This window comes from Leptonotus elevatus, chromosome 12 (assembly GCF_054856555.1).
Source record: "Leptonotus elevatus isolate MCC_2025b chromosome 12, RoL_Lele_1.0, whole genome shotgun sequence".
Lineage (NCBI taxonomy): Eukaryota > Metazoa > Chordata > Actinopteri > Syngnathiformes > Syngnathidae > Leptonotus > Leptonotus elevatus.
In genome coordinates, this window is record NC_141250.1 from 9,719,461 (window position 1) to 9,742,950 (window position 23,490).

General features: G+C 39.6%; 3 protein-coding genes across 9 annotated transcripts; 2 read left to right on the forward strand and 1 right to left on the reverse strand.

Moving 5' to 3' along the window:
- The first annotated feature begins 1,142 nt into the window (after positions 1-1,142).
- rev1 (REV1 DNA directed polymerase) lies at positions 1,143-15,315 on the forward strand. 5 transcript variants are annotated; one of them, XR_015096761.1, is made up of 22 exons: positions 1,143-1,349; positions 3,414-3,485; positions 3,801-3,930; positions 4,293-4,461; positions 4,542-4,979; positions 5,221-5,921; positions 6,010-6,108; positions 7,510-7,626; positions 7,715-7,832; positions 7,918-8,046; positions 8,856-9,010; positions 9,079-9,198; positions 9,271-9,491; positions 10,255-10,427; positions 10,539-10,756; positions 10,912-11,102; positions 11,177-11,416; positions 12,836-12,935; positions 13,022-13,224; positions 13,282-13,450; positions 14,055-14,213; positions 14,295-15,315. XR_015096761.1 is itself a non-coding variant. In XM_086092051.1 (22 exons), the coding sequence occupies exons 2-22, from the start codon at positions 3,420-3,422 to the stop codon at positions 14,404-14,406; spliced, it is 3,972 nt and encodes a 1,323-aa protein (XP_085948177.1). In that variant the 5' UTR covers positions 1,143-1,394; positions 3,410-3,419; the 3' UTR covers positions 14,407-15,315. The 5 variants fall into 5 exon arrangements, 4 of the variants coding, with proteins under 4 accessions (XP_085948177.1, XP_085948175.1, XP_085948176.1 ...); XM_086092051.1 differs by having other exon boundaries at positions 1,143-1,394; positions 3,410-3,485; positions 14,111-14,213; XM_086092049.1 differs by having other exon boundaries at positions 14,111-14,213.
- An 881-nt stretch (positions 15,316-16,196) lies between these two features.
- On the forward strand, positions 16,197-19,514 carry txndc9 (thioredoxin domain containing 9). 3 transcript variants are annotated; one of them, XM_086091928.1, is made up of 5 exons: positions 16,197-16,303; positions 16,864-17,058; positions 17,648-17,766; positions 18,229-18,483; positions 18,877-19,514. In XM_086091928.1, exons 2-5 carry the CDS (start codon positions 16,885-16,887, stop codon positions 18,992-18,994), a joined length of 666 nt encoding a protein of 221 aa, XP_085948054.1. In that variant the 5' UTR covers positions 16,197-16,303; positions 16,864-16,884; the 3' UTR covers positions 18,995-19,514. The 3 variants fall into 3 exon arrangements, with proteins under 3 accessions (XP_085948054.1, XP_085948055.1, XP_085948056.1); XM_086091929.1 differs by having other exon boundaries at positions 16,269-16,328; XM_086091930.1 differs by lacking the exon at positions 16,197-16,303 and adding an exon at positions 16,439-16,461.
- Positions 19,515-20,165: 651 nt separating this feature from the next.
- Positions 20,166-23,279, reverse strand: mrpl30 (mitochondrial ribosomal protein L30). The gene is made up of 5 exons (XM_086091932.1): positions 22,977-23,279; positions 21,210-21,281; positions 20,971-21,117; positions 20,823-20,896; positions 20,166-20,448 (listed from the first exon to the last, which is right to left on the reverse strand). The coding sequence occupies exons 1-5, from the start codon at positions 23,010-23,012 to the stop codon at positions 20,316-20,318; spliced, it is 462 nt and encodes a 153-aa protein (XP_085948058.1). The 5' UTR covers positions 23,013-23,279; the 3' UTR covers positions 20,166-20,315.
- Positions 23,280-23,490: the final 211 nt, after the last annotated feature.

The following is a 23,490-nucleotide window of genomic DNA, read 5'->3' on the forward strand; positions in this document are numbered from 1 at the left end:
AACGTACTTGACAAATACATTAGTCAGTGGAAGCAAACGTTTGGATTCCAGCTGACAAATATGAACGTCTATATCAGTGAATTAATAATTGTGTTGCCTTTATGAATGATTGGTCACAAAACCAACACTTGATTTTTGCATGAGACGGTTGGACACCCTTAAAAAAAGAGACAGTTTAAGACATCTGATTTTAAATTGAGAATTTTTTTTATAATATAGCTAATTTAAACCAAAATATTATAAACACATCTGTGTGTGTGTGTGTGTGTGTGTGTGTGTGTGTGTGTGTGTGTGTGTGTGTGTGTGTGTGTGTGCGTGTGTGTGTGTGCATGTGTGTGTGTGTGTGAGACCCCTCCATCCCCCCTCCCGAAAAACACAAACAAAACACAGATAAACTAAAACCTCATGTGAGCATTATTATATAAATGTGAAGGGACACTCACGCATCCTCTCCATCATCGATACTTCCTGCTGTTTGTAATAAAAAAGTAGGCGTATGACACTTCAGCATCCCATGTCTGCTGCCATGGCAACAGAGAACAGCCAATGAGGGCGCTCACGTGCCATATAGGTCAACGCGTCCTAATCCTCAGAGTCTGTAAACACGTGCACTGCATATAATTCTCCTTTCACTCGTATGTTTATGGATCATTTATGTATGCAGTCAGTGTATGTAGTGTTTGTTCCATAATGATGTGTAGGTGACGGTGTCACATTCTGTCTCTGCGACACCGGTGGGTTCGTTTGAGGACAAACATAAAAAAAAAAAAAATCCCAGACCCATCGACTGTCTGCAAAGCAAAAGAGAGAGCGTGGAAACATTACCAACATAAGATACACTCTTGACTTTTTAAAACTCGCGGTGGGTGTCGACAATCAGGTGTTTGGCCAGTTACCTTCCGAAACTGACATATACATAAAGCCACGAATATACTTTTTTTCCTTTCGGTGGAAATGTGCCAAGAGTTAATTCAGGTGAATGGGCGACGAGCTAAACCAAGTTGGCCGACAGCTAGGTTTAAAAGCAACAATTTCCGGTTATTGCCAGAAGCTATCCAACAATAAGGTATCTCACCTGTTGTTTTATTTTGAAACAATATCGGAACTTTGCTCTGTATACGTTCATTTAGTGCAGACGACAGATAGGATGGAAAGCAAAAGGGATCATCTGAGAAGTGGTAGCAATGGAGAGCTGACGGGATGTAGAACATGTTCGAGGACCCGGAGTGTAACCATGAATAAGTAAAGTTATTGAAGCGGAGCAAGGACAACAAAAGGCGGATACTGTCTGGGAGATTCTTCGAAGGTTTGACGACTGAGCTTGTGGACAGCTTCATATGCGGAGGCAAGTCTGCTGTGTGGCTAATCACACCTCATTTTTGACAGCACAAAAGGTACACGACATGCCATGTTGTCACATGGCCACGTTTTTACGACGCGACGTGTTTTCAGCGGCTACTTATTTGCTAGTTCATTATGTAGCAGTAACGTGCCGCTAGCGATTAGCTCACGCTTGCTTGGAATATTTAGCCTTGAACTGATGTGAACTCTGTTCTTCTTGCCTTGCCAGCTGAGGGTCGTGCTAGGCTAATGTTAGCTAACAAAGTGCACGCCATTCTTTGCTTTTCATTTATAAGTTGACATGTGCTGCGGAGGTGCCCAGACATGCCTCTTGAGTTGTTCACAACACGTGCACAGTAATGTATTACCGTTGCCAGGTTGACTTGTTTTGATAGTGCTCACGATTTTACCAACAACACGCGTAGACAAGGTGTTTTCGATTTACGATGGGGTTCCCCGAATTTGTATGCAAGTCGGAACGAACTCTTGTCCATCACTTGACGCAGGGAATTATTCGTATAAAAATTCTCTTCTTAGACATGAATATTAAAAACAATAAATGTTAACTTAACGTACCATCTTTTGCCCATGCATTTTTACCCCGCACACCGCTTTGGCCTTTGAGTCTCCAAATAGTCAAAATTACTACTGCAACTACGATTATTATATTAGATTACTTTACTTGATGAATCGGAGAAAGTACAATTTTGTTTTTTATTTTCACACCTTTATTCAAAAACAGAACATTATTTCAAATTGACAGTGCAGACAATGCGCTAACAGTGATGATTCAGTTTAGTGGTTTGTTCCTTAGCATGTCAGAAAATGCGCAAAATGTGGTCATTGTTTTCCAAACCCAAATCAGATGTTTGCAAATGTTTTATTTTGGATGTTCGTAAATGTCTTATTTTGATTAGGCACAAAGAGAATCAGCCTGCTTTCATGGATGATTACACAAATCTGTGAATATTTTCAGCAGCAAAGCTGAAATTCTGTTATCAAGATGGTTGTCTATTCATTTTATAACTGATTAGTCATTTAGTTGTCGATTGATCGACTACTTGTTGCACCTCTACATAAAATATTTATATGCTGAAACACTTCCAGGCCATAAATACAAAACAGTGAAATGATAAACAATAGCTACAGCAATAACGGAGTGTGCTGCGTGACGATTTATTATTATTACTAAGGCTGGGTATCGATTTAGATTTTCAAAATCGATTTGATTCCATTCAGAAGGGCCCGATTCAATTTGATTCACGATTCACATTGATATTCGATTCAGTTAAGGATTTCATGTGGTACCAATTTTAATTTTGTATGGAAGAATTTACCAATGCTGCAAATAATATAATCTTGCTCTTACTTGGTGCATTAGTATGGGGAAAAAAAGAAGAATATTTGCATTTAAAATTGAATCCAATGCAAATAAAGTGGCAAAAACACTGGGCTCTTTTTGGGTACTCTGAATAACAGAAGAGCACATTTGAACAACAAGTTTTTGAACGGAGTCCGTGCTGCCTCAGACATATTTCCATGGTTTCATTTTTTTTGTAAAATAAATGTCCCCGTGACACGAGAAGGCACATTAATTTAAATTGGGGAAGGGGGGGTGGGGTATTAAAAGTATAGATTATTCATGGTTTTATGAATCGACATTGGGCTATGAAAAGGAATATCGATTTGATATCGATATATCTTTTATTTTAATTTTTTTTATTAAACCCAGCCCTAATTATTACACTGCTGTGTAAGCTAGTTCATGGCATTTATAATTACAGAAAATATTTGAAAAAAAAAAAAATCAAGACCGCACATCTGAAACAATCAAATGGAAATCAGTTAGTACGGCAGAAACTACACCCGTGCAACGTAACCTCAAAATATTGCACAGTTGAAAACGTGCTTTAGCTTGCTCATATTATCACAGTTTTTTTTTTTAAATTCCCTTATTTCCCAATCAAAATTCACTTTTAATTCACTGTTGTTCAATAATTTGCAGCAAAGTCATGTTATCTACAGTCTTTATGGTGTCCAATTTTGACGTGTCTGTTTGTGTTTTCAGGTAGCTCAGTATGAGTCGAGATGTGTGGACCAAGAAGAAAGCCAATGCCAGCGGTGACAATGGTTGGGCCGAGAGGGTGAGCAAACAAATGTATATGAATCTAAAATTAAATAAAAGCACACACAGACTTCATGCATCATGCTTTTAATGATGTACAATTGTAAAAAGTCAAACACTCTTTAGCAGAAACAATTTACAAATTATATACCCAACTCTAATGATGAAGTAACGTATGACTTTGAAACTCATACGCAGAGTTAATCCATAAAATGTTAACTAAACTGGGGTCTCACGAGATATGTTATGATAATGGGACACAGTGTTCGCTCTGTGTGTCTGTGTTTACATTCCCAACTATATTCTATAACTCTATTCCCATTCTTGTTTGCAGGGCGGCTACATGGCCGCCAAGGTCTCAAAGTTGGAGGAGCAGTTTAAAAGCGATGCTCCCAGAGAGAAGCAGAGGGACAGCTCTTCCAACATTTTCACTGGGGTGGCCATCTATGTTAACGGCTACACAGGTGACATATCTTCAGATTTTGTAAGCATACATGAGATCGCAACACACGACAAAAAGACATCTTTCTTCATTATTTTTGTCATTCAAAAGACAAGTCAAAATTTTGTTTAAACACAAGCTCAGTGACCTAGTGGTAGAGTGTGCGCCCTGAGACTGGGAGGTCGTGGGTTCAATCCCTGGCCAGGTCATACCAAAGACTCTTAAAATGGGACTCATTTGCCTCCCTGCTTAACACTCAACATTAAGGGTTGGAATTGGGGGGTTAGATCACCAATTGATTCCCAAGCGTGGCCGCTGGTAGCATTTTACGTACTAAAATGACTGTTTATTTATTATTTCCATTTACTACTACCGTGTATGTAGAACCAAGTGCAGATGAGCTCCGCCGGCTGATGCTGCTGCACGGCGGGCAGTTCCACGCCTACTATTCCCGCTCCAAGACCACCCACATCATAGCCAACAATTTGCCAAACAGCAAAATTCAGAAGCTGAAAGGTGAAAAGGTCATCAAGCCCGGCTGGATCACTGACAGGTGAGTTCATCTACAGTGCACAACTGCACACATCATTTCAACATTTAAGAGTCATTATCTTGTCTTTTTCTTCAAAACAGCATTAAAGCAGGGCATCTCCTCCCTTACTTGCACTACCAACTGTACGCTAAACACAAAGGGCCACTGTTTACGGCTATGAAGCAGCATCAGACCTCAGAAATCGCTGGGCCCAGTCACAGTCATCACAGTGTTCCTAACCAGGAGATTTCGAACTCCAGTTACCCCTCTCACAAGCAACAAGTATCCAGCCACAAGAGCCCCTCACCGCACCCACATCTTTGCCCCCCAGCATCATTTCACCCAGACCCTGAGCACAGCCACTTTGGTGTCGAACCGAGACACTGCAGCAGTTCCAATTCCCTTAACCCGCTATTTAATTCAAGCCCCTCGAAGCACCTATCACCTCATGCTCTCCAGCCACAGAGTGCAGACCAACCTGAACCTCAAACCTCCTGCAGTGTGCACACGAGGAAACACAAGGAAGTGGAACTAAGCGTGTGAGTATGTCTTAAAAAGACAACATTGTTTCCTAATTTTGTTGGAGTGTTAGGACTTAAGGCTGGAAATAAGCGTACATAGCGTACATAAAGGCAAACCTGGATGTAGGGCTGGGCGATTATGCAAAAAAAGAATCAAGATCATTTTTATTGGTTTTATTCATTGGTTTCAAAATGTACTATTTAAATGTTCTTCCTCTTTTTCTTATTCAAATCATTTCCATTTGTTATTAACTTGCAGGAATGGATCATTGCAGACCTCAGCAGCAGACCTAATACCAGAGTGCATCAAAGCCCCTTCCTCCCTCACCAATGGACACACTCATCTTTTTAATGGTGCCTTAAAGTCAAAGGACCTGGTTATAGGCAAACTTTTTGTTCCCAAGGACCTGAGTGAATGCAGAATCCCGAGCCCTGAAAGAAAAGAGAGTTTCCAGAACAATTTAGACCCGTATGAGTTCCCCAACAGTCCCCCAAAGCAGTCTGACCTGTTGCCTGTTTGTCTTGAGGAATCATGTTCAAAAGATGCACTTAAATTAGCACAACAGACAAATCCTGACAAAATTCCTCATTCCCCACCATCGCATCCACACATTCCCACGCGTCTGAACGGAAGTCACCATAATGCCTTTTCATCCTACCCTGCCTCGGAATGCAACTCAACAGTCCGACCTCATCCCAGCACGGTGGCGTCTGGGTCTCCCCGACCTCATTCCAACGTGGCGGCGGCCGAGTCTGCTTCTCAGCTTTCGGCGCAGACGAGCGGCCTGATCTCAGAGTACTATGCTCACTCGCGTTTACACCAGATCTCCACGTGGCGGACCGGCTTTTCCGAGTATGTCAACGAACTGCACAACAAGCGAAAGGCGGCGGGCGGTGCCTCCTTTCCGGGCAAAGAGCGACTTCGGAAATTGGTGGCCCAGCGTGCTTTTGAAAGCCAAGGTAGAAAAACGACAAACGCACGATAAATTTAATATTTGTATAAAAAAAAAACACTCCTAATTTATTTCCTGTTTTTCCCTTTTGGTAGACACACAGACACACTTTGCAGTTAAATCTTGCATCCTCCATGTGGACATGGATTGTTTTTTTGTGTCTGTTGGGATCCGACATCGACCTGAACTCAAAGGTAATGTCTTTTAAAAAAATAAAAAATTGCGGCCATATTGGCTCCCACTAATCACAATAACTACATTGAGCATAATGCTGATTTTTTTTTTGTTTCTGTACCAGTCTGTGAAAATGTTTTTACATTAAACCAGTCTGTGTCGCTAAAAAAAAGATGGAGACTACTTTAAATTGCTGAAAACACACCAACAATTTACTTTGGCTTGACTTTTTATTTTACTTTTTAAAAAAATCTAGTCTTTCCTTCCCTATGATGAAGACAAATCTGCTCAGCCAATGAACGAGAAGCGCTTGTCACACAGACTAAAAACCAGAATATTGGCAATATTCGTGTTTTGAAATGTCATGAAAACACGCGCAATAACCCGAATATGCTCTTTTTCGGGTTTTTAAAAACCTGAATAAGAGCCCTTGGTTACTCCTTTCATAGCCGGAATTCATGCTCATGTAAACACGTTTGTAATATCGCGCATTGTTTTTCGCTATGCGCATGCTCGCTATTTTTTTCTTCGTCTTCTTCGCTGATTTGATTCGCAAGGAATCTTGGTCTATGTAGTCACGACTTGCTCCGTCCTACTTGCGAAAGGAGCCTCCCTCATATACCTTGATTTCTCCGATGCGTAATTTTGTGTCTCTACAGCCAAAAACGCCACAGTTTGTGCCTATATACACATACAGTAAATACAAGTATACAAGTCCGTGCTTCTGGCGTGTAACCCACCGGAAATACTCAAGCCGTTGTCAACAAACATGACGCTTGCAGCAAAGAACCACACTTCTGGAGCAAGGAGGAAACCCGACTACTTTATTTAGCGTGGCGAGCGACATAAATGTCTTTTATTGAACGTATCGTAAGTTAAAAGCGGAAATGACGTTATTTACGTAATTACGTCGAGGTCCGAACGGGTTATTCCAATCGAGCACAAATGAGCATGTAAACAGGATTAACTCTTTCCACCACGCATGTAAACGTGTTACCTCGATTGTTTCAGAAACCGGAATTCTGACCTTAACCTGTATATTGACTGCATGTAAACGTAGTCACATATGGTATTTGCGCCCAACTGACCAGGTTGCTTTTGGAAATGCATTAATAGCGAGTAGAGGCAAGGCAGGACAGCTCTATTTATGTAGCACATTTCATACCCAATGTGCTTTAAATAAATCAAAGTACATCCTTTAAAAGCATTTAAAAACAAAACAACTAAAGACATTTTAAAACAAACAACAGAAATAAAAGATAGCTTACTAAAATTGTACACATAAAAATACTTAAATAATTTAAAAGATCTCAATCATAGAGATTTATCAAGCCGTTTAGGGGCCATGCATTGGAGTATTGTAATGCATCTGAATGAAGTTACCACAATATTACAATATCTGTGTCTCCCCCCCCTCACAGACAAGCCTGTAGCTGTGACCAGTAACCGTGGGCACATGCATGTGCCTTTAAGACCAGGGGCCAACCCACAGCTGGAGCAGCAGTACTACCAGAGGAAACACACTCTGGCTCCACCAGGTTAGAATGTTTTTATATCTTTAAATATCCCTTTCAATTTGACCTAAATATTACAAAAGATGCATATTACTTTGCATCACGGACAAAGAGTTTGCGTATTTACATGACGCTGCTCTACAAGAGTGTGCAGAAGCCCACGTTAATGGAGTAGACCAGAATGCTGCTCTTTCCATGGCGGAGATTGCATCCTGTAGCTATGCTGCAAGGTGAGACGTGCATAATGTATCGTTGTGTTCCTCAACAACATTCACTCACTGATTGACTAACTGTGGCATCGGCGTTCACTCACAGGCAGGCAGGTGTGAAGAACGGGATGTTTTTTGGTAAAGCCAAACAGCTGTGTCCCACTCTTCAGTCGGTCCCGTATGACTTTGACGCCTACAAGGAGGTGGCCCTCACCATGTATGAGACTTTGGCTGGGTAAGAGGAAGTGCTCGAATCAGTCTCTTTTGAAAAGTGGTGGTGCCTTGAAATACAAGCTCTGGGATCGTCTTTGTCATTTAAAAGTCAGGTCAAAAGTGTTCTATGCAGCCCCTCTAGTCTAAACACAGTTTCTGATTAATATTGTGGAGGTGGAATATGAATTAATCAGCAAAGTCTTCCAGTTTTTATCCACCTCAGGGGCGGCCATTTTGCCATTTTCTGTCAACTGAAATATGACATCGCAGTTGCTCAGCTTGCGAACGTCACGCGATGAATAAAAACAGGTGGATTTGGCTGCTTAATTCATATTCCACAAATGCAATATTTATCAGAATATCCTGTTTCGACTCGTGGGGGTGCATAGAGAACATATTGTATGTTTAGAAAAAAAATTACTTCCGCTTTTAAAGCATTCGGATCTCAAATCATCTTTCCCCATTGAATGAATGGAAATGCCTTCAACCCATACCAAAACAGTAGTTTTATAGTTTGTGCATCCTTACTGTATTACTAAATTCATTATGGCTGTGTACCATAGCTTCTTCTGATGTGCATGTCTTGGCCACACAATGCACATTCCTTTTTTCTTTTTCCTTGCGTAACTGCTCTCTGCTCTGCTATACATGCACAACAGCTGTCGCCAAGATCCCTTTTCCGAATTTATTGGGTCCATCTATTGTCTCCTATTTGTCATCACCCAAAGCAGCACAACTAAAGCCGCTCCAAATCCGTGCTGGAGTCTGTGTGGATGTGTCAGTAAAAAGACAAATTACGCAGTGGACACGTTCTCATTCTGTTGGTTGCAGTTACGCTCACGACATCGAGGCTCTGAGCTGTGACGAAGTTCTGCTGGACGCCTCTGGCCTCATAGCCGAGTTGGGGGTCGACCCAGAGGATCTGGCCAAAGCCATCAGAGCAGACATCAAGGAGAAAACGGGATGCTGCGCTTCAATTGGCATGGGTGAGTTTGTCTTTTGGTGTATCAATTGGAGCAACTTTTGAATTCACTCCTCCACATGAACTTTTCAGGGTCCAACATTTTGTTGGCCAGGCTTTCGACGCGCAAGGCCAAGCCCGATGGGCAGTACTTCTTAAAGTCAGAGGAAGTGGACGATTTTATCAGGGACCTGCCTGTGACCAGTTTACCAGGTAGATACAGCGCCTCCTGTTGGTTGAGATTATAGCTTTCATAAAGTATTGTTTTTGCCATTTTCTTTCCAGGTGTGGGGCCTGTCATGGGCAGAAAGCTGACAGCTATTGGGGTCAAATCATGCGGGGACCTCCGTCACGTTTCTCTGACTCAGCTACAGAAGAAGTTTGGACCACGATCAGGACAAACACTCTTCCGTTTCTGCAGGGGTCTCGATGACCGACCCGTCCGCTACGAGAAGGAGAGGAAATCCGTGTCGGCAGAGATGAACTACAATATACGCTTTAAAAAGGTATGACTGACACTCACTGGACACTTTATTTAGTACCGTGCATAATCCAGATCCATTCTCAAAATTCCGCCTTCACAATGAAAATAATGCTTACTTTTGATATGCGGTGTTATACAGCAAGCAATACATCCAAATGAGACATGTTTTGCAGTTTTTCACAATTTCAAATGGTTCCCACATGTCTCAATAACAATAACATTCTATGGGGTATATGCCACGGAGGAGGCGGGAATTCCGACTTCCTGGTTTTCACACATCAGCTTTGTTTCCGTTTCCTGTTTGCGACGTGTTGGCCGTGTCCCAGTTCTTGCGCTTCCGCCTTTGTACCCGACGGGTGCGAGTGTGTAGTGTGTCTGTCCGAAGCATTTCAGAGAGTTGATGGGCGGGGGTGCGCGGTTGGGGGGGGTGCGAGTGTTGGAACGCGGCCATTAGTGGCCGGAAATTACGCTGATGTGTGAAACCCGTCGTAAGTCTGTGGCATCTACCCCATAACAGTTATGAGAAATTACAGCATCCTTTACACACCCTTTTTCTTGCCTTTAATGCGACTCTTGCAAGTACCTCAAATTTTTGTTTGCGGCAAAAAAAATCAACCGAGTGACTGATCATGTTTCGGAAAACTCATAAGTCAGTCACTCCGTCTATAAAAACACTTCTGTATTTTTATACGATATGTTCCCTGTAACATTATGTGTAATATAATGGTTGTAGTTTGCAGTGGTGCATTGTACATTTCTCATGTCTTCTCCTTATTGCTCTTTAGGTCGATGAGGCAGAGTCTTTCCTGTCCAGCTTGTCCATGGAGGTGCAGCATCGTCTGCAAGAAGCCGGGCTGCAAGGTCGCAGAGTGACACTCAAGGTCATGGTCCGCAAAGAGGGTGCACCCCAAGAGACTGCAAAATACGGCGGCCATGGCATATGTGACAACTTTGCCAAGTAAGAGGGAGTTTCCTACAAACTGTATTATTTTGTCATAAGGTGGCAGTTTTAAATTACTTTGCATTAGGTGTTGTAGGAATTCTCTTTTCAATCTCATCCTTCGTTTAGGACAGTGATGCTAGCACAGTCGACTGACAGCGGCCAGCTGATTGCAGCTACAGTCATCAAGATGCTCCACGCTATGAAGTTGCCAGTGCAGAACCTCCGAGGCCTGGGCATCCAGATCCAGCTTCTTAAGGGAAGCCAATCTGCTCACAATAATGTTAACGGGGTTCAGACACGCTCCATCAAAGAGATGTTGCTCGGCCATGCATCAACCAGCAAAGGTAGGCATCTTTAGCTCCTTTTCCATTTGACCACACTGGAACAGGAGCCGTTCTGGAATGTGTAACGTGGAACCAGCTTTTGGTCTTGATTTGTTGATATACAGTATTTACGGTTGATGTTTTAAACTTTAAAAACGGCAATATCTATGTCACAGATGTTGGTGACAACAAACGTCAGGCAAAGACTCCCCCGATCCGAGCTGCGTCGCGTGGCTCCAGTGAGTGTCCTCAGTCTCCCAATGCATCAGTTCCAGGAACAAGCGAAGAACATGAAGAATGCCGACAAACGCCCACACACCCCAGTACACGTCTCGACTTCAGTATTGAAATCCCCTCGCCTTCACAGGTAAGTACTCAGTTGGGCTCAATTTGTGTGGTTTTCTCAATACACACACACGCACTGTTTATATGATATCTAAGGTGGATCGGTCCGTGTTGGAAGCCCTGCCCGCAGAGCTTAGATTACAAGTGGAGCAGTCGTGGATTTGCAGAGAAGGCAAACAAACAAACCACCGCCGTCCTGCCAGTCCACAGCCTTCGAGTCCCAAGTCACGGCCCGCCTCGCCTCCTTGTCCTGCACCGCCTGGAGCGCTAGTACTACAGATTCCAAACCAGCCGGACAGTCTAGGAATTGTTTTGGAGCTGCCTAACTACTCCCAGGTACATAGTGACTGATCAGTGACACATAATTATTTTATTTTTTTTAAGATGGGGCACTAACAATTAATTGCACCAAATATAGCCAGACTTTAGAGTTCTCCTGCTTTGATGCCATGTTGGGAAAGTTCAAAACCAAAATAAACTTCTTCCGTGCAAACATTTTGTTTGAATTGAATTACTGGGAACAGGTTCTCAAGAAGAACCTGTTTTCAGTTAACATCCTGATTCAGGAGAGAAAATATTAGCGTCAAAATAAAAAATAAAAAAACGTTTTCTTTTTATTTGAAACACAAAGAATTGATATGCTTTGTTTAAAAAATATAAGAAAAATTACAGGGCAACTCCAGGGTCATCAGCATGTCTTAAGCTAAATTAACTAATTTGGTCCTAAAAACGTATAAAAACATTCTATTTTAAATCTTGCCATGGTCCCCAAAACGGATGTATACGCGTTTTATGTTTTTTTTCTGCTGGAGCATACAGAAGGCTTTGATGCAGCCTCTGACATGAAGAAGTCGCTCAAAGCAATGATAGTTATTATAAAATAAAATGTTTGTTTGTTTGAGATCAATCAGGGCCATGTTGCAAAAAGCTCTTTTCCCCACTGTTTTCAACAGGTTTGTAAATAATGATGAAAATTTGCTATATTCTAATGCCAATTGCTGCAAAACAGAAACAAATATACTTTTTTTTCCTGATGAAAGAAGAGACTCAAATCTTTCTTTTGGTAGGTTCCATGTTTTTATAGCAATAAAACACAATATTCTGTAGGCCTTGCAAAATCTTGTCAAAATCCAGTAAACCAGCTAGGAGCAAAGGGGGTTGCTTCAGTGAAAATGTCTGGGAGTGAATGAGTTAACAAATAAGCAAGTAAATTGTCCCTAAGGTTTTCTACTGGAAATAAAGTTTTCCAAATTTTCAACATAATTTCTTAATTTTAACATTTTGTTAATTAATTTTTTTAAATAAGAAGCGTGGTGAGTTCTCAGTGTCAGCATAATTTTCTATAAAATAGTAGTTTAAACTTGAGCGACAAATGCATGTGAATTTAGCTAATTTGGGGTTTTCGTAAGGGTTTCAAAAGATCTTCGCGGACAGTGAAAAATGGTCTGAATATGTTAGAAATGTCTTTGCGACAAGTAAAAACTGTCTATGAACATCTTACAAATTCTGATGAAAACCCTAAATTCACTACCTTCGTCAAGCATTCGCCGCTCGGTGAGATACCAGCTTTTTAGCCTTCAGATTCTTAAAAAGGCCCTGCCGATAATTGGTCTATTAAAGCAAAAAAATAAAAAGTTTTTGCCAATTAAAAAGAAAAGACTTTGGCCTTTATTTTTTAGAAGTTGACGATATTTTCTACTGATAAGTACATTTCAAAAGAAAGTGGAATATTTCTTCTCTGATGCGTCACTGCAGGTCGACCCAGATGTGTTCGCCGCTCTTCCCAAAGAGCTCCAGGAAGAGCTCAAGTCTGCCTACAACCGCGCTGCAAATAACCAGCCTCAGACAAAAATGTGTAAGACTTTGAAGTCTCTTTCAACTTCTATTTACTGTGCAATGTTGTTTTTCCAATCTAATTTTCTCGTTGTTATTTCCCTGCAGTGGAGCAGAAGAATGCACTTTTGCAGCTGAAGCAGTCCGTAGGAGTCGGCATCGGACGAGTGAAGCGGCGGTATAAGAGGAAGAATGCAGCCAGCCCTGCCAAAAAGGGCCCATCGCCTCAAAAGAAGCACCGCCCGATGAACAGCCCTGCCAAAATCGCATCGCCTTTTACTAAACTTAAGGAGCCTATGAATGTCTTAAAGGTAGGTTCTCGATTATTTTTGCGAACAAATATTTTTAATTAATAACATAAGCTGTAGCTCTTTTTGCTGGCGCAGGCTGAAAATGGTCCATCCACATCCTCCTCAAAGCAGGACAACCCAGAGCCTTTGCCAAAATGCATCCTTCGCCCTCCTCCAGTATTGGCCGGAGCCTTTGAGCTACCGGATATTAAAACACTGTTACGGGAATGGGTGACCACCATGACAGGTATACACCTTCTTGTATACATGTATATCTCAATTAATTTGCATGTCATAGGAGTTTTATTTATTTATTTAAGTAGTTCAATTAAAAAAATGAAACTCGTATAGGCTCATTACACTAATCAAAAAGGCCATTTAATACCTGATTTCTTCATTCAAATTGATGTTTATGTATTTTTTTTTATTTTTTAGGGTGCGAATTTGGCTTTTTTTTTGTTGGCTTTCTTTTGTTGGCTTTAAAAAAATAATAATAATTCTGGTCATATTTTCCATAGGAAATAATGGAAAGCAAAGTCATTCCTTCCATAGTTTTAAAAAGTTATAAAACATTTTTAGGCAATAAACGTTAAAGTTAACCTTATCTCCAACATGATGTGCGTTGTGAAATGGACAAAAGTCTTGGGACGCTGGAGTGTAATGTTCTGAGCTTTTCACGCCTCACCCCCCCAAAAAATGTAATAGTTATTAAAAAAACAAAGAAAAAGTAAGACCATACAGTCTGAATATTCTCTTTTTGTTCAGATTCAGAGTGAGTTTACGTTATTGATCCCTAAAAGGGATATTTGCAGACAAGTCAAACGTTTTTTTGTGATTTATTTTACCTGAAGATTTTGGACTGAAGGTTCCACTGTTGAAATTGGAATGCATTGTAACATTGTGTCAGACCCCATGGAAGAGGACATCCTGCAAGTGGTGAAATACTGCACCGATCTAATCGAAGACAAGGATCTGGAGAAGCTGGATCTGATCATAAAATACATGAAGAGGCAAGTTTGATTAATAATGAATTAGTTTATTGCTTCGGTTCAGCACAGAAAACAAAGATGTTGTCCATCTTGTGTGTGCAGGATCATGCAGCAGTCGTTGGAGTCCGTGTGGAGTATGGCCTTTGACTTCATTGTGGACAATGTGCAGGTGGTTGTGCAGCAAACCTACGGTAGCACCCTGAGGATCGCATGAACCATCGCCATGTCAGCTTCTCCACCTTTTTTTAATTCGGCCAACTGCTTTTTTCTGTAAGCTGCACAATGATCACAGCATTTTGCTGGTCAACCTTATCCACCAAAATTTGTGGTTTCTTCTACAGCATGAGCCAAGTCAGAAATGCAAAAGCTATGATTGTATTCAAAGTCACTTTGCATACATGTAGAATTTTCTTATCTTTTTTAAGACCAAGTCAACTGCAGAGCAGGACTGTAAGAGACACGCTCCATTTTTTCTAGGTAGTATTCTGTGTTGGAAACCAGTGGAGCCTCTAAAGTGGAACACAATCCACGCTTTCAACAATAAAAAAAAAAAAAAGTTTATTCACACAAGAAATAATGCAAGGTGATTTTGTTTTCTTGTCACCATAATAAACTTTTTTTTCTTTTTTCTTTTTTACTGGACAGGCAATGTTTTAACGTTTCCTCTAAATTTCCCTCTTCATATCTGAACATATCTGATGTTCCTTTAAAAAAAAGAATAATATTTGGGGAGGTTTCTTTTTTTTTTATGTTTTACAAAAAAAAGTGCCAAATATTTGTCATTAAAGTATGTAAATATTTTGTATGTACTTGTTCAGTGGAAGTAAAGGGTTTACCTCTTGTATTGTTTACATTTAGTGAATTCTTAGTAACTGTAAACTGGACCTTTTTGGTCTTTGGAAAGAAAGCACTTAGGAGGGCAGTATATGCCTCTACTTTTTTTCTGTTGTGTTATCAAGTAAGAAAGATGTCTCTTTGGATGTAGGTTTGATCTGAACATTGTTACATTTTTAACTTTGTAGCCCAAATTTGTATTGCATGACATATCCACCCATCAATGCTGTGCTTGGCTGGATTTAAATTAAATGAATAAATAAAAATAAAAACTATTATGCAAACCAAATTAGTGTAATATTTCCGGCTATGAATGTTTGAGAAGTATATGTTCACTTTACAAGTTGTTGCTTCACTTTTTACCCCCTGTTCATTGATGTGTTGGTGAAAGCAAATGGGCCTCATTTTAGAACGGGCCAAGTTTTATCTTTATAAATCTGGCTTGTGCCTGAAGACCTGAAGCTGTGAACGTTTTCTAATGCTTGATTATAATAAACTGAAACTTCTGATTTGATTGTCCTTGTCTTAAGTCACGTCCACCTACTTTTCCCCCCTCTTGTTTTCATATGTATATGTATATATATATATATATATATGTATACGTATATATATACTTTTTTTCTATCAATTTTCTGACTTGGCAGTTTTGTGGATATTTGTTGGTAATTTTTGGGATTTCTTTTTTGGTTTTGGACATTTTATAGTTTTTAAATGTTTTCTGCCTTTTTTTTTTAAGAACCTGACTCTTTCCCAATTATGTGTACATGATATGGTAATTTACTGCCTTCTTTTGTTTTTAGACATTTTGGGGTTACTTTTTGAACGTTTTCTATTCTGCCTTCTTAAAAATAAAAATGTCTAACTTTTTATTTTTTTGTACATTATACGGTAACTTGGTGTTTTTCTTCCTTTTTGGACATTTTATCATCACTTTGCGTAACTTTTTCATTGACCTATCGTCTCTTTTTCTGACTTTTGGACTCTGACATTTTTTTAAATAATTATTCATTTTTTTTTATCTAAATTGTTAATTCATTCAAATAATGTATTTAAAAAACAACAACATTAATTTCAACTTTTTTTCTTTTTGAGAGAGAGAGCTGGAGGGAGAGAGGCATAGCCTGAGAAGGGTACTTTTCATACGCCTGTGCAGTAGGTGGCGTGGCAGTACAATATGCACCACAGAAATATCGTACCGACACCGTCACCTTCGCGTCACTCTGACGTTATTTCCGTAATCAGCTCGCCTTTCTTCCTTGTTACAGCATCGCAATCAGGTAGCTAGCAACATCGGGGTTTAAAGTATGTTTTTTCATGTTAAACTTACATACGCATTCGTTATACGTGTTTCATATTCAATTCAATGTCTGTTTCAATTTCAACTTTCGCTCACCTCACACTGGTGGTTACGAAGGCGTTGCTAGGTTAAAATACGGTAATTCCTTCCTAATAACATAAATAGCGTCATAATACACGAATGTAGCTTATTGTGTATTTTAGTTGATCTCACAAACATAGTATTAGTTTTAGCGCAAGCGAAATGTGTCGAACAAATGGATCTCACACGGCTAACTGACAACTAACGGCGTGCCTGCCCATGGGCTTTTGTCGTGCTGGTCGTACGCAGATTGGTATGAATGTGATTGTGAATACGTTCTTGTGCCCTGCTTTTGACAGGCGATCACAATCCATGCCTTATGAGGAAAAGCTGCATAGTAAATAAAAGGATCGTAGAATATGGCACTAAATCGTTTTCCTGAACTTGTTTTTTTTCCCCGTCTGTGCCAATGTTTCACATGTTTCTAATGTAACAGCGCGTACTCTGTTTCACACTCAGGTTGACATAGCACGGGCAACCATGGCCAACGACATGATGGACGGCATCACCAAGGTTCTGATGCAGTCCGCCAAGCTGGTGGAGGATCAGGTGGATGCGGAGTTGAGCAAACTCAACGAAATGGACGAAGACGACTTTGAGAAAATGAGGGAACGAAGACTAGAGGCACTGAAGAAAGCCCAAAAACAGAAGCAGGTATGTTTTAGTTTTTTGTTATTTTTTTTACCTTTTTGCACACACATGAACTAAAGGATGGTACAGGAGGCTCAAATCAAATAAATGAATATTAAAATAAAATTTTAGTTTCAGTACTGCCACTAATACAAGCACTGTATAAGACATTGTGGTTAGAAGTCACCCTCTTTTTCAGGCTTCTATCGTTCCCACATAAGTGTGTGAGATTGTCTACGCCCGGACTTTTGCGAATGAAAGACTGTCCGATATCCTGATTAGCCACATTGAGGTTAAACATCTCTATGCCGAAGGGGAGTGTGTGTTTCCGTGCATAATGATAATCACTCTAAAAAGCAACAATTGTTGTAGTCATATTTATATAAATTGATGTGCTATTATACAGTTTAGCTAGTCAATCAATAAGTAATAACAAATTACCCCCCCCCCCCCCCTTAATGCCTTATATACTCTGCTGTTGAGTAAACCATGCCCTTTTGTGAGTTTCAAATATAATTCCTTAATTTCTATTCATGTGGATTTCTTTATTATTTTTTTCTCACACACTTTTGCAGCGAGAATGTTAGCTCTTGTTTTGTTTCTGTCATCACAGGAGTGGTTGTCTAAAGGACACGGAGAGTACCGCGAAATTCCCAGTGAGAAAGAATTCTTTGGTGAGGTCAAGGAGAGCAAGAAAGTTGTCTGCCATTTCTACAAGAACAGCACCTTCAGGTGATGTCACCGTTTTTTTTATTTTTTTATCTCTTACTTGGCCGAGATATACACTGCAGAATAAATAAATATCAATGGCGTCGGGCGGAACCCTTGCATGACTGGGGGAAAAAAACCAAATTTAGAGCAATATGCCACTTTAGTTAGTGGTCTGTCGGTTATTAAATAAAATTGGATATAGGCATTAACTCATAATTGGCCACTTGGACCTGCTGTGTAAATCTAGTCAGACTAAGGTCAAAATCTATGACATAGTTTGACATCTATTCAGTTTGTCGATGGTTTGCAATAACTTGATACAAGACGAAAGGCTTGCAAAACGACCGGATACGATTTTGGCTTGTGTGACGCATGAAGCTGGGGGGAAAATGGAGTTTGCAGTGGAAGAAAAAAACAAAAGATTTTGATGACACGGGGCCATAAGTAGAGGCAGCTGATTTGTATCTCATACATACGTGTTAGATGTAAGATCGTGGACAAACACTTGGCCGTCCTGGCAAAGAAGCACGTGGAGACCAAATTCATCAAACTCAACGTGGAGAAGGCGCCCTTCCTGACCGAGCGGCTGCGCATCAAAGTCATCCCCACCCTGGCGCTGCTCATCGACGGCAAGTCTAAGGACTACGTGGTCGGCTTCAGCGACCTGGGGAACACGGACGAGTTCAGCACCGAGATGCTGGAGTGGCGACTGGGCTGTGCCGATATTATTAACTACAGGTATGTAATCCGAGGAGCATTTCCATGATCCGGACCCCCGCACATTTATAGAATACTGTGTATTGTAGCTATTGCGGGTCTTATTGTTGTGTAATGGTGAAATGCAAGTATTCACCTGAGCGCTTTAAAAATAGACATTGCAATAGTAAAATTACTCATTTCTTTTTATTTATTTTTTATCTGCTATGACTTCATTTTTTAAAATTAATTGTAATATACCAATATATTTTTTTAATTATATTTATAATTGTAACTGGCTTATTTTGCTGATTGATTTGATTCTACTGCTTTGTGGCGAAATATGTGACATCTACTTTGACTCACCAAAAATGGTTCCTTGCACTGGTGGTGTTTTTTTTGGTTCGTTTTTTAATAATACGATATTCCTCCTAGCGGTAACCTGATGGAGCCGCCCACATCCACAAAGAAGCCTAACTCCAGGTTCACCAAAGTGGAGAAGAAGACCATCAGGGGCCGGGGCTACGACACAGATTCTGATGACGATGACTGAGGGACTTTAACCGCCATCTTGGTTTCTCTCTCCGGGCTACCTCGTCTCTCAGCCGGCCATCTTTTCTTCTATCACTTTGTCTTTTAGCATTTGATCAAATGTTTTCATGATCAGTAAAGGAAAATTACTTCAAACCTGATAATGTCATTCTGAACGGGGCTTCATTTATCAGTCGGTATATATGATTTTTACAAAAGCATACGCATGGACAAAATCTGAAAATGGTGTATGACCAAAAAGAAGGAAAAAAATCTGACCTAGCGAACAGCGCATATTCACACTCGTAGGACATTTTCATTTGATAAGTCACAGTCCCACTCAGAAAAGTGCGCACATGATTTTCCGCCCTTTACATGTTGAACAACCAAATATGGCTATCGACCGCAAAGAACCACATGAATATCAATGAGCCATGCTGACGGATGCTTTTTGAAAGGTGAGTCATGGGGACTGGTTATCACCACTCTTTTTTGCTGACTTTGCCAACGTAAAAAAATAAAAAATGTAATTGTCTCCAAAATGTGCTTGAGTTTCCATACATTTATGTACAAGTTTTGTTTTTTTAATAGGTCACATACTGCACACGCATACACAACTTTTCAGACTCCATTTTGTTTGTATAGTTTGGAAAGTGAGGCCCCTGCATTGTGCCATTCATAGTCTAACATGAATTTAATTCTGTATTGCATTAATAAGTTATCTTGACATCAGGCCTTTGACATTTACATGTACGACTGAAAAGCTTATTTCATTTACTAATCTTTTTACTACAAGAAACAAGTGTTAGGAAACTGAATTCATACAAATGTCTATAAAGCTACGGGAGTACTCATTACTGCGAAGTGAATTGATGTTACACTACACCAATCAGAGCCCTTGAAATTCATATTTGACGGTTGGATTGACTTTTGGTTGTTGTCTAATGGAAAAAATACTCAATTATATAGTCATTTATGTACCTTTTTCTGCAGAATATCCCATTGTAGGGAATTGAATATTTTTTTCAAATACATTATTATAATCGATGTGTAGGTTCAATAGCCTCCCAAAATTCAATAGGGAACTTCTTGGCAGATTAGCTACCCAACATAACTAAATCCCAGTTGATAAAGAAAACTCAGACTTAAGACAAATCTCCTTAATTGGAGGTAATAATGCAACAGACTGCATGTGCTTTCACAAATATTGTTTAATAGTCACAGTGTTGAGTTAGAAATAAATTTGCCAGTCAAACCGTCGTGGTGTGGTTCGACAACTGCAATACAAGATACATTAAAAAAAAGGGTTATGTGTTTTATTGATCCATGCATGTGTGAATGCATTAAGACTCGATCGCCTTGGGTTGGAGCGGTGTGAGCAGGCGTCGAATAATCAGCTCTCCTTTGCTGTTGATGTAGCTGTCAGCCATGTCCTGCTCGCTGGGGAGCCCGTACGGTGTCTTCAGCGGCTCGATCCTGAGGAGACACAGGTTTAGTATTCTTTAGATTGATCTTGTCATAATAAAATAAGTGACATTTAAACAGGAATATCCAATTGTCAGGCATATAATACTAAATATATATATTTTTTAATTACAGAATTACTTTAAAAAAAGATGTTAGCCTAATAGCATAATTACCAATACCGACCATTTTTAACTTATTGTACATTATCAAAAAAAAAAAAAAGCTTGCTATTTTTTTTTTAATCAGTGCAACTAACTCCTCTGGTTAATTGTTTTTTCCTCAAGGTTTTTGAAAACATTTTTAAAAAATGACAGCGGTAGGTACTCGTGCTACTAGGCTAACGAAAAGTGCTAAATGCTGTTTTCAATTGTAGCATCTCATACCTGACCAGATGTTTGATGAACTTGAGTTTTCTGTTGACTGACAGTATGTTCTTGTGGATCACAGGCACATGAGACTATATGACAACGACAACGCTGTTACAGTACACAACATCTCATTTAAATTGGTGTGTCTGAAGAGCAGCCTCACCTTCTGGAGACCCAAGCGCTTCACCATGTCTTTCTCCCAGTATGGCCGTCTCATCGCGCTTTTGACTCGAGTCACGATGTGGAGTTTGTGAGGCTGCTCGGGGTCACCGCCGTATTTCTCGTGCTCCTTCGACCGCTCTTCAAAGTGCTATTAGGACAAGACACGCGGGAGGTTGTGAGCGCTACACAGCTGACTGAATGTTAAAGATTGTCCACTCTTTTTTTATTTATTTTTTATACCTGTTGTGGAATTCTTGCTTTGGTAAATTTGCTGCGCCCAAACCAAAGACAACGTGAAAGTCCTGTTAGAACCTGTTATAACATCAAAATATACCGTTAAATTAATGACAAAGAACACATAAAACATACATTATTTTAAATTATGCTTTATTGAAGAAAAAAACAGTTGTTTGACTTCCGACTTAGTCCCGGTGAGTCAGATGTCAATGTTTTCTGGAAGTATTGCTGAGCTCTTTCTGTGATTTCCCTTACAGTAAGCGTTCCTGTTTGCGGTGCAGTGCCGTTTTAAGGGCCCGAAGTATCCAGTATGATTTTTCGGCCTTGACCCTTACACAGAAATTGTTCCAGATTCTCTGAATCTTTGGATGATGTTATGCACTGTAGACGATGATTACTTCAACCTTTTTGCAATTTTTCGCTGGTAAACACCTTTCTGATATTTCTCTACTATCTTTCTGCGCAACCTTGGAGGAATCTTCACTTCTGAGAGACAGAAGCTCTTTTTATACTCCAATCAAGTCGCCAACGGACCTCATTAGTGGTAACTGGTCTTCCAGCTATTTTTATTTTTTTTTTAAAGGTGCAATTGACTTTTCCAGCCTCTTATTGCTACCTGTCCCAACTTTTTTTTTAGATTTGTTGGCACCATGAAATTTACAATCAACATATTTTCCCCTTAAAATGGTAAATTTTCTCAGTTTAAACTTTTGACCTGTCATCTATGTTCTATTCTGAACAAATTATTACAATTTGGCACTTCCACATAATTGCATTCAGCTTTTATTCACAATTTCTATAGTGTCCCAACGTTTGGGGAATTGGGTATGTACATTCAAATGAAAAGTTTTACAACAGCCAACCAACTCTATAATTCGCTGACGCTCACGTTACTCACCGGGATAGGCCTCACTGCATAATCTTAAAAAAAAAATTAAAATACATATATATATATATTATACTCATTTTGAGTTGTTTAAATTTATACATTTGCACCTGTTTTAAATTTTAAAATAACTTATAAATTTTGTTTCATCCAAAAGAAACCTGATTAATATTTTCTTCATAATCGAGCAGCTCTACTGCACAGAGCACACACTGCACTCCAACTACAAGTTTTCGCTAACATAAATTTATATATATTCTGTTTAGTCCAAAAAGTGTTTCATTATTTTTTTTGTCTTAATATTTTTAAATGTTTAAATATCAACATTTTCTTTTTTGTTCTTCTTTTTACCAAAAAATAAATAATTGTTTGAATAATTGTGATTTCAATTATTGCCAAAATAATCAAGATTATTATTTTTTTTTACATGGTTGAATACTCTATTCTAAAAATATTTGATTGCTAAAGGCAGCCCAGTAATGGACTCTTACATGTGTTTCATACTCTGTTGACAATTTTGCACCTTCGTCCAACTCTGAACACTAAAACACTACTGTGAAGTATCACTTTTCTTATAAACAAAATTTTGAATGCATTGTAATGGCAGAGGGATTAAAAACTGTCAGTCAATGTGGCATTTTTAGCCACTAAGTACCCAGAGGGTATTTGGAACTGTACAGTACATTAAAAATAAAATAAACAGTAAAGATGCCTCGACGCTGCAAGTCTGTATTCGTACTCTCGATGACTGTCTGAAATGTTTTTGTATCATTTTGTCAGCTAGATGTCAAGTTACATTACAGCCCAGATCCATTGTCATCCCAATATTTTAGTACATATACAAACACGACAGGGGAAAAGCATATATTTAGTGAAGTTCTTACCTTCAAAGATGACAACTTTAAACCGAATGCAGACATTTTAATGGCTCGTTACATCCATTCATTTATACCTGACCAACATGCAGGACAAGGTTAATGCGCCAGAAGTCGCGTAAAAACGTGCATTCAATCCAGCGTTCTTAAACGATTTGACGAAAATCGAATTGACAATATGCAGTACCGTGATGTAATACTGGGCTAAATAATACTATTACTAAGGGAGAAGAAAAGAAGAAATTTCTTAGGAGAACTCAGAGAAGACAACGCGAGAAATGTTCACGTCCTCCATGGAGCTATACCCGGAAACGGAAATACATCACGCGACGTACGTGCGCGTTAAAAAGACAAAAACAAAAAAACTCTCGTGTTTTCTTGACGTACCCATAGTGAACATTTTGCCTGCGATCGCTGTTAAATTTCGTTTTGTATTCAAAACAGATTGTGTATTTTGTATTGTGTTTTGTTTCATGCGTTAGCTCACATCTAACTGGCGGAACCACAGTAGCTATTATATTGT